We start from the raw sequence: 11,203 nt of genomic DNA, 5'->3' as shown, positions 1-11,203 counted from the left end.
TATATGAATGAAAATCTCCAATAACAAAAATGACATGACATGTATTCTAATATAGCTAAAACGACTTGAACTGAGATGGATTTGAATTCAAATTAGTCGACTCAAAACTGAAACTAAAGTAGTTTTAACTGAGAATGAGCTAATAATCGAAGTAACCAGATTCAAATTTTAATCGGAACTGAATTGATTTGAACCGAGATCTTATCGAATTCGAAATGACCCGTTCCAAAGTCAAATAAATCCATTTTGACCCATATAAACCCGATAAAATCCGAAGCCGAGTTCATCTTAACTCGATATGACTCGACCCGAATTTGACTTGACCCTAATTTGATTTTGTATCTGACCATGCTTGAGCTCAACTTTAACCCAAATCTGATTAAGCTCAACTCGATTTGATTTGGTTTGTTAGATTAATATAACCCATCATTACCCGACCCAAACATCCCGACTCGTCGTGGATCAATCCAAACTCCATCTGGATACCCGATTTGACACCTTTAATTATACGTAGTTCAACATTAAGCTATTGTATCTAGGTAAAAATATACTACATATTAACTAAAAAGTAATATGTAAATAGTGCAAAAACTTATATTGTGTCATTTTAAAAAAACAACCCAATGTTTATTAGCTAGATATTATTGGCCGAAGTTTTCTTTTAGTCAATATTCTTTTTTTTGATGTAAACAAGGGCAAAGCCCTGTTCTTTTAGTCAAATTTTAACACCATATTTTCTACCAAAAATAATTTACAGTATATTCTTACCAAAAACAATTTACCATGGCTTTGGACAACCCATAGTGAAGGAAAATCTGTGTCCATACATCAAAATTGGAAATTTGCAACTTTGTTCATAATTTTTTTTTTTCCCCTTCAATTTAGAAGGGAGCGCAGAGTCTGGCGCATTCAATTCAAACACACTCCACGTACATTTCTCTCTCTATTTATTACTTCCTCCTCGAATTTCGTTCATTACATGAATGAAGTTTTTCATCAATTTCTAAAGTACCCCTTTTCATCTTCACCTTCTCTCTCATTCAAGATCCTCTTTTCACATTACCAGAGTTCTAATTTGGTATATTTTTTGACCTTTTCTTTTTATTGTTATTCACTTGTTAATACTTTATTGGAAATTTATGCATCTTTTTATTTGGTTTTATGATGATGGCTTGGTTTATTTGCTTATATTTTTAGTTGTTGCTAGTGTATTTTTGTCTTTGAAATGTTTGTTCTTTGGATGAATTGGTTTAATTTGTATGATTATTGATTGATTTTAATTTCTTTCTTTATAAATCATTTATGGGTATTGATTAGATTTTTGTTATTTTAAAGAATTAGAATGTAATTGAAACAGTTGATTAATTTGTTTCTCATTGACTGGGAAAATTAATTTTTGTATTTTGGGTTGTAGAAGGATTATTGTAATCATGGGTTACCTGTGAATCCCCATTATGATATTTTTGTGGCCTGCATTGCTATATATACTCAGCTCCTTACCCAGTTTAGTTTATCTGGGTACCTAGACCCAAGTTGTCTCTAACCGGCACCGGAATCGGTCAGCCATTGTCAGAAAGAGAGGGGGAAGGGGATTTGTGCATTGTTTTATATCTAATGATTTGTTGCAAAGAGGGGCTTTGGTTTTGGCCTTTAGTTCACGAACTTGATTTATGTTGATTGTAGTATTTTTGAATTCTACAACAAATTTGAATGTTTGTGCAATGTTGTAAACTATAATTATCCTAAGGGCTCGTTCCTCTTGTATCCGAAAGTGAATATGTTAGGGCCGTAGGTCTTTTCTTGTATGAAGTATATTTTTGCGGTCTGTGTAATACATTGGTCTTAACTAATGAGTGAAGGAAGTGAATAATGTGAGTTATGGGAGTCTTAAATGATATTCCCACAATGGTTATTAGCTTTTGTGTGATTGTGATTCTTCTCCAACTTCTGCAATAAAAAACTTCTTGATTTTTGTCAACATTTTAATCACATATTATCTTTTGTTCTTGTTTTGGGAGCTTTGGTTTTGAATTTTCTATTGTTATGTAATGATGTGATGGCATATTTTATGTCTAACCATGGATAAACTGTTGGATACTGACAGGGAATAACTGATTCTCATGTCTACCGTGGGCAACTCGACAAATATTTTCTGGCATGAATGTGCAGTTGGAAATATTGATAGGCAAAAGTTACTTAATCAGAAGGGATGTGTTGTCTGGATAACTGGTCTCAGTGGATCAGGTATATTTCTTGTGCTTGCGTCCTTTCATTTGGTTAATTTTGTGGCACATATTTGGTGTCTTGAATTGCCTTAGTGCTTTCTTTTAGCACATTCAACATTGCAGTCTTAACTTTTGATTGCCTAAGGAATTGTTCTATCAATAGTATTAGGTAAGCCTTGATAGATTTATCGGTGCTTGATTCTAATATGATCAATCATTGGTTTACTTCTGTATCTTTTTATAACGTTCCATTTAAGTTATATTCTCTTTACTTAAGATGAGGTGATTTGGTGTGAATTTTAAGGCCAATTATGGACTTTATGGTATGGCAACTCTGAATGTTTCTGGTCCAGATTGAGCTTAAAAATTCACACCAAATCACTTTAGTTGGTAATCACACCAGATTGAGCTATAATGGTAAATTGGTAATGACTTCTCTAAAATAAGAAGGTTTTTTGTGATCTGTTGTTTCCTTGTTTGGTTTGTATGGTGTGATTTGATCTGATTTGAATAAGAATAGGTAAGATGTATTTGAAACAAGGCAAACATAATAGCCTGCCCATGTTCGTTTTACCTAGAGAGGTGTTATAGTTAAAATCTTGTAAGATCCAGTCTAGTTTGATATGAATCTTTCTGATATGGACTGGTGAGCAGGTCTTACTTGAACTTTCACCTTATTTTTTGCTTTTATCTTAAAAAAACATACATGTGGGGTCTTTTTAAATGAGTTGCAATGTGTATTTTTTACATAACAATGTTTATAATTTCTTATAAATACGCAATTAAAGTGGTTAATGTCTTAATGACAATGAGTTTTCAAATATACAAGCTGGATCTTTATGATACTGTTTAGTTCCTTTTGGTTTAGGCTGATATGATCTAACTGGAACAAGAAAAAGGAACAAGTTTAATAAGGTGAACAGATTATAGAATTGACTAGCTTCCATGAATATAATTTTAAAAATGCTGTTACAATCCTCTAAGATTCTAATAGAATGACTCAGCTTGTGGAAGAGACAATAGCTACCATTCCTGTTTGGAGTTTCTACTTAGTCCATGCATCTTTAAAGAGGGAATTTTTGTAGCAAATGATATGAACTGCATCCAGTTAAAGCTTATAAAGCTGTCATTCTATTAATATATCTGCTTTTCTTGTATGAGGGCAGGAAAAAGCACGCTAGCTTGCTCGTTGGGTAGAGAATTGCATTCCAGGGGGAAGCTATCTTATGTTCTTGATGGAGACAATCTTAGGCATGGTTTGAACAAGAATCTTGGCTTTTCTGCTGAGGACCGTACTGAAAACATACGTAGGGTTGGTAAGTCTTTTATCTGTTAGACGTCTTGTCAAGTTGTTTGTGTTTCACTCTGGAGTTGGTTCTTTTTTTTAAATCCATAATAAGCAGTTAAATCATCTGATACTTGTATCTGTGGCTGAACCATTTTACTGATTCTTGAGATTATTTTGCTGGTAATAAAGGCTGTGGGAAATTGGGAACAAGTGAAGACTAGAGAAATGAACTGAAGATAATGGCAGGAGGACTCAAATTCCTTGAAAACTAAATAGAATATCAATAGAGTCATTGCTTTTGCCTCTTGATGTTTTCCCCCTTCATATTTCCTTCAATTCAACTCCAACAAAGTTTCTATTTATGTCAAACTTTTAGAACTCATAGTTGCATGTTATGTGCACATTTCGATGTTCTTCCCGCCAAAAGGTATATAATTTTGTAGAGGTATAGTCTCAAATGCGAAAAGAAACATTACCTGTGTTGAAAGCTTTATCTGAAGAAAATAAAATGAATTATTTTCTGAAAAGAAAGGAATAGTGTATAGCATTGGAGAAATGAGTCATTATTGATGCCACATATTTTGGACTTAGACTGTGATCCATGTGAACCTATTCTACCTAATCAGTAAGTAGCATGGTTTTTCTGATCATAATTGCTACTGATTCTGAGTTAATCTTGCAGGGGAGGTGGGGAAGCTATTTGCAGATGCTGGCTTGATTTGTATAGCAAGTCTGATATCTCCCTACAGAAAAGATCGTGATGCTTGTCGGGCAATGTTGCCAGTTGGAAATTTCATAGAGGCAAAGATTCATGACTATCTACTATATGTAACTTGGTTATATTTGTCTCATTATGAGTTGCTAACATGTTTATTTATCTTTAGGTTTTCATGAACATGCCCTTGGAAGTTTGTGAAGAAAGAGATGTCAAAGGCCTGTATAAACTTGCGCGTGCTGGGAAGATCAAAGGTTATCATTTCTATTATTTTTCTCGTTATTTTTGTGAATCACACTTGAAATAGAAACGCTTTTGTGCTGTATGATTGCTCAAGTTACTTTCATACCATATTTGGAGTTTCAAGGCCTCTACTGAATAGTGCGTGGATTGCAGGTTTTACTGGAATAGATGATCCTTATGAGCCACCATTGAATTGTGAGGTATGTCCTAATTGCACCAATTATTTTCCATTGAATTAAGTTCAATATGTTGCCATTGTAGCTTACCTTTAGTTCTGAGTTTTGGTCTCCTAAGTATAACCTGAAATCTGTGCTTCAATGAATGATTCTATACTTGTAGTCATGTGGTCTTTATTCTTGACAGATAGAATTGACATTGGCGGATGGCATCTGCCCTTCGCCAATTGATATGGCTGGGCAAGTGGCATCATATTTAGGGGAGAAGGGCTTCTTGCATTATGATTGATCAGCTTTACTCTGGAACCTTTTCGCTTACGTTCAACCATATGCTCTCTGAACCTGGACTGTCTTTGCTTCTGCAATGCAGCCTTGTTCACAAAGACAATTCAAGTGTAATTGTGATGTTGAATTTAGCCGAAGTGCTTCCATTGGTTTATATATGGTCAAAGATACGAGGATCGTATCTATGTATAGAATCTGCAGACGACTCATTCTTCCTGTTTAAAAGGTAAAATGTATGTTTTGAATCTTTGCTGCTAGGAATTCTTGGCTCCTTTGTTCAAGCTGTAGTGAAATTTATATAAAGAATTTCTGGTTTCATTTTAAATTTTGGAATCCATCCCATATTCTGTTGTATTCCAAGATTTTCAAAATATCAGTTTTTCATAGTTTTTTTTTCACACATACATATGGGTAATCAAAAATATTAATGACCAAAGATGGTCATTATATGTTTCAAAAAAAAAAAAGAAAAAAAAGATGGTCATTAAAGATCGTGTAAAAGCTAAATGAGTAGAACAAAAAAAAACAAAGTAGCATACTTGGCTTTTGTGCTCAAATTTGTGAACTTTTTCCTATTTTATTTTCCCCCTATCATTATGTACCTGTTACTTCTGCTAGCATACATCATATGTTCATGCGGTCTTCATACTCAATTATGGTATATCAATGAATAGGCACATAATGCATATCTTCTGAACCAATTTCGCAATCTGGTATTTCAAACTTGGTTGTAGTTTCTTCACTTGTTTTACTAAGATTTAATGATATATATGCCGGACATTCTATCTACGTAGTAAATAAACATAAGTGGTCCATCGTAATTAGGTTATTATGTATTTGGCCCAATTGGCCATGTCCAACGGTAGTGTTAGAGAAGTGGTTAGCATTTTGACCATATCAATACACTATTAGAAATAAGAAAACCTAAGTCTAGCTTGCTACCAATCTAATATTGTGAAAATAATTAAATTAAGAAAATTTTGTAAATAACCACCCCTCAAATCACCCCTTGTTGAACTTATGACCCGCTTTTTTTCGAAATTAAAAAATACCACCCCTTAAAGTCAAAACCAGTAAATAGCACCACCCTTCTCCTTAAAGGTGGGCACGGGCTGGGTGGGCCTGTGGGCGGCACGACCCGACATGAGCCCGGTGAAGGCACGGCCCGACACGCTGGCTCAGCCCGGACATCGTTTCGATTTTCTGGCACAAGCCCGCAAATAGCCCGCCGTGTCGGCCCGTGGCACGGCCCGTCGTGCCTACGGCTATTTTGCCGTAGCCAATCAAGCAATTAACGGCTAGTTTTTTTGTCTCAAATGGCAATTAACGGCTAGTTTTCCCAAATTCCCTATAAATACCCAACTTCATTCACTTCCCAAATTACAAATTCACAATCTTCCTCTCTTAATCTCTTATATTCTCTACTAATCCTTAATCTCTTATATTCTCTAATAATTCTCTTAAATTCTCTAAATATTATTTCGTAATATCGGAAAAAATTAAAAGTTCGTAATCGTAATTAGTGGAAAGCGTTGAAGCACGGTTGTAAGATCTAAACTAATCTTCAATTTATTATTGTTGTTATTGTTATCATTACAATTATTGTTAGTAATTATTATTGTTGTTATTGTTATTGTTATATTTGTTGTTATTAATTATTATTATTGTTAAAATTGTTGTTATTAATTATTATTGTTGTTATTTTTATTATTACAATTATTGTTATTAATTGTTATTGTTGTTAACTTGTTATTGTTATTGTTATAATTGTTGTTATTAATTATTATTATTATTGTTAAAATTGTTGTTATTTATTATTATTGTTGTTATTTTTATTATTACAATTATTGTTATTAATTGTTATTGTTGTTAACTTGTTATTGTTATTGTTATAATTGTTGTTATTAATTATTATTATTGTTAAAATTGTTGTTATTAATTATTATTATTATTATTGTTAATTATGGCATCGAACAACCAATCATCTAGGGGGAAGGGCCGACTTACCCGTGCTAGTAGTTCTAGGGAATCACCTAATCCAACGAGCCCCCAAATTCCGAATCCGACCATTCCAACCAATGACCCCGGTAACATCCCCCAAGACTTTGAACAATTTAGGCACGATGGTACTTTCGGTTTTCAACCCTACAATATGGCCGGATTTCCACAATTTCCACCACCAAACCAAATCCACCACCAAACCAATTTCCACAATTCAGTCAATTCCCACCAAATTACTTTGACCAACAAAATTTTTATTCTAGCCAAGGTAGCCAACAAACCGTAAATGTCTTCGGTTCTACTACTAACCAACAAACCCCCGATTCTACAAACACCCAATTCCCACACACACATGAGGAATGGTTAACCGAGAGTGAGATGGTACTTGTCAAAAGCCGCAAAAGTGAGGTATGACGTTATTTCCTCCTAAGTAGAGACCACACAAGAGAAAAATGTAAAACATGTGTCATTCATTCTCGGCAAAATCCATATCGGGGACTGGACACTTAGGTAGACACATGAAAAGTTGTGCAAAACCAGCTAGTGATCCAACCCAGCCAAAAATTTTCCAATTCCATCCACACGGCTTTACCTACAACTATGAGAGGGATAGGGATGAACTAGGGAAAATGATAGTACACGCCGAACAACCTTTTCTTTTCTCCGAAAGTGACCCATTTAACACTTACATTAACAAAGCATTACAACCCCAACATAAAAGAATCTCTAGGAAAACCGTTCGTTCCGCCGCCATGAAAAACTTCATAGAGCACAAAATGCGGTTACAAGCCGAATTGAGTAACCTTAACTGTAGAGTGTCTTTGACTGCCGAATTGAGTAACCCGCAGGCCAGCCCACTAGGCCAACCCGCCAGGCCAGCAGCGTGCCAGCTAAGCAGGCGAGCACGACACGAGCTCGAATGGCACGTGGGCCGTGCCGTGGGCTGGCCTGTGACTTTGGGTGGCACGTCACGGCACGACTTCTCAGGCACGGCCCGCCGGAGCACGGCCCAGCAGGCACGGTGCCCACCTTTACTTCTCCTATTTGACCAGTTTTCCAACTTAGACACATGTGTCACCACGTGATTGGTCAAAAATAGCCAATTTTTTTAAAAAAAAATTAAAATTAAAATTAAAATTTTTTTAAAAAAAATCCCCATTACCCAACCCTAGCAGCCACCTCATCCAAGCTAGCCACTTGTCGGACCATCCCCCACCCCAACCAGCAACCTCCAGCCATTACTCCTGTCGGCGAAGACCACCAAGCCCCATCCCTGCTCGCGAAACCCCGGCCACCAAGCCCCCCCAATATCGTCCCCGATGTTTCCCTTTTTCTCTCTCCTCGAAACCCTAGATTTTTGGGTGTCCTAGGATTCGCAACACCAACCTCTAATTCACCATCACTCTTCACCCCAGAATCATTTAAACCGCCCAATTCCCGACAATTTACACCGAAACTAACCACCGCAGTCGACTCATCTTCATCAGGTATCTCGTCTTGAGAGGTAAGGGAGGGGGGGGGGGGGTCAGAAACAGGGACGAGGAAGGGAAGGGGGGCCAGATATGGAGACGGAGAAGAGAGGGGGGGTGCAAGAGGTGGCAGGGAGCTGGGGTTGGGTTTTTTTAAAAAAAATTTAATTTTGATTTTAAGTTGTGTGGACCCCTAAGTCGAAAAACTGGCCAGAATAGGAGAAGGGTGGTGATATCTACTGGTTTTGACTTTAAGGGGTGATATTTTTCAATTTTAAAATAAACGAGTGGTAAGTTCAATAAAGGGTGATTCGAGGGGTGGTAATTTACAAAATATCTTTAAATTAAGAAATGTTATAAAAAGAATTTACTTTTAACCTAGGATTTTGTTTGTTTTGGAGGAAAATGATTTTCACATTTTTCTTTGTTTGGTTTATAAAGGGTGGATAACAATAACAATTTTCCTAAATAAAAACAAAGTAGTTTTCCGGAGGTAATGAATTCTAAATTTTCCTCCCTACGCCTAGCATCGCTTCTCTCTCCTGCCATCCAACTCTCACTGCCACTCCAATTTTTCTCTTCCTCTAAATTTCTGTTGAAAATGTTTTCCATGTTACATCAAATTTATTGGAAAATGTTTACCGTCAAAATAAATGAAGCCTATGAAAACTAAAAAAGAGAGATCATGCATTGATGACAAAAGTTTACACAGTTTATAGTGCTTTAATTATTGTATAAAAAATACTACTTGTATCTACTGTTTTTTTTTTTTTTTTTTTGAAACCACTTGTATCTACTTAGTTTTAGTTTAAATATGACAATGTACTTGGTTTTGGTTTAAATATATGACAATGTCATGCTTACATGTTAGTATGTAAATGAAAAAGTAATTTATCATGTCATCAAATTCCTTAATGATTAACATTAAGAATAACAAAATATTGATGACATTTTACAAAAGATATGTTTAAGAATCAAAACCAAACCATAAGCTACAAAGGAACAATGTATGAATTGTGCTTATTGTGGTTGGTAGGGCCATATGAGAACAAGATATGTGTAATCAGAAATATTGGTTTCTTTTATGCTTTTGATTTCTTAGACAAATGGATGACGATGGGATGAGAATCATGAGATAAATAACGAGATAAATTCGATGCTTGTCAATTTGGCTTAGTACGGTAAAACAATCAATAAGAATCGTATTAATTATTGAGTCAGTTTAAATTTTGTAGAGATACAAGTTCAGAGTCCTCTAGTAATTGTAGTGACATTCAAAACTGTTAACAAGGGCGCGACCTCCACCTATGATGTTAATTAGGAATAAGAAGACAATGGTTCTAGCTTCCCTAGCGCGGCTGCTAGGCATAATTGCAGTGCGGGATGTGATCATACTTCGTTGCTCGATTTTGCCCTTAAGAGTGACAGGCAGGGATGATTGGATGTTGTGTAATATGTGCGCCATTTAACGTACAGAATACATCAAAATGTAAGTAGATTCTGAATGCTTCCAATGAGCTGCTGAGGCAAAGAATCTCTGAGTCAAAATTGCAGCTACTTTTTTTTGCTGATGAATGCATCACTAACCAAACTTGAATACCCTTTATCAGAGTGCTCATTGAAGCGGATGTCACTTAGCTGCTTACAAGGTTTAGTATAAGATATGAGTGGAAGACCCTTTAATAGTGATTAATTATTGATCATGTTTCTGCTGCTCGATCTGTCTGCGTATGAACGGCGTACAGCAGCAGGGATCGAGGATGAAATGACAGCCTTAGGGAGTACAACAGCCTCAAGGACAACATTCAAGCCCGTCTCTTGGGCGGTTCTTTCTAAGTTTCAGAACAGGGCCCCCAATATTTTGGGGCCCAAAAAAAAATCATTGAATCTTTCAAAAAAAGAAAAAAAAGGGGGTTAGTTTTCCCATAAATTCCGGCTACAGTTGTAAGATTTTAATTAATTTTAATTAATCTCTCTATTCCTACTATTTCTCACGCAATACATTTGTTTTAAGTTTTTATGATTTTCTAAATTTATATGATATTTTAGTGTATATTTAATGCTTATATGAAGTCCTAAGGGCTATGTACAACATTTTCCTTGTTTTAATCCACTGCATAAGGGGGAAAATATACTAATGAAAGCAAACAAGTTCTTTAATTTAGCCGTTGGTGATTCTCCAATCCATAATTAAAATCCAGGTTATAAATGTTTTCCTTTTGATGCTCTACTTTTGATATTATTTCTTGTTGGTTATTCTACTATTGTAATTATCATTGTATTTAAAATGACTAGATGAGAATGACATTTGTTACAGCAGGGGCCCAAATTTTCTACTTAGCACAGGGCCTCTTAATCTCCCGAAATAGCCCTAGACAGCATCAACAACTTTCATCCTGCCTGTCTAGCAGCTGCAGTAGAAGATCATGACTATTCCGTAATAGCAATAATCCTAAGGAAACCGGTTTTTTTTTAACTCGTAAATGATAGGTCATATAAGGGGTAATTTTTAAGGAATTAACTTTGATTTACTGATTCTATCGTTCACTATTTAAAACTTTACGCCTCAATCATGATAAAAGACCATTCTTATAAATGTACAATCATTCATAGTTAATGGTATCATGTAGGGCAACATCGAAAACTTTAACCTTTAACTTATCGACTATAGAATGCGACCTATTAAATTATTTCAAAATGACTTAAGATACAGTTGTACAATGTATATATATATGAAATTAAAGTAAGATAATTGAAGCAAGTAAGCAACTATGAAACATTGGTTGATTTAACACACGTCC

General features: G+C 35.4%; 1 protein-coding gene across 1 annotated transcript; it reads left to right on the top strand.

Annotated features, from left to right (window-relative positions):
* Positions 1-828: 828 nt before the first annotated feature.
* On the top strand, positions 829-5,303 carry LOC110704769 (adenylyl-sulfate kinase 3-like). The gene is made up of 7 exons (XM_021882579.1): positions 829-1,078; positions 2,105-2,244; positions 3,392-3,541; positions 4,196-4,314; positions 4,398-4,482; positions 4,625-4,671; positions 4,835-5,303. Exons 2-7 carry the CDS (start codon positions 2,121-2,123, stop codon positions 4,934-4,936), a joined length of 627 nt encoding a protein of 208 aa, XP_021738271.1. The 5' UTR covers positions 829-1,078; positions 2,105-2,120; the 3' UTR covers positions 4,937-5,303.
* Positions 5,304-11,203: the final 5,900 nt, after the last annotated feature.

The sequence above is a fragment of the Chenopodium quinoa genome, unplaced genomic scaffold (genome assembly GCF_001683475.1).
Source record: "Chenopodium quinoa cultivar QQ74 unplaced genomic scaffold, ASM168347v1, whole genome shotgun sequence".
In the NCBI taxonomy this organism is placed as follows: domain Eukaryota; kingdom Viridiplantae; phylum Streptophyta; class Magnoliopsida; order Caryophyllales; family Amaranthaceae; genus Chenopodium; species Chenopodium quinoa.
This window is presented reverse-complemented; position numbering and strand designations above follow the sequence as displayed.

Bases quoted from the DNA above. Each gene is read 5' to 3' on its own strand.
- LOC110704769 (XM_021882579.1), top strand. From the start codon at position 2,121: ATGTCTACCGTGGGCAACTCGACAAATATTTTCTGGCATGAATGTGCA. The intron at 3,542-4,195 runs GTAAGTCTTTTA...TTAATCTTGCAG, and splicing joins TGAAAACATACGTAGGGTTG to GGGAGGTGGGGAAGCTATTT. The intron at 4,315-4,397 runs GCAAAGATTCAT...ATTTATCTTTAG, and splicing joins CAGTTGGAAATTTCATAGAG to GTTTTCATGAACATGCCCTT.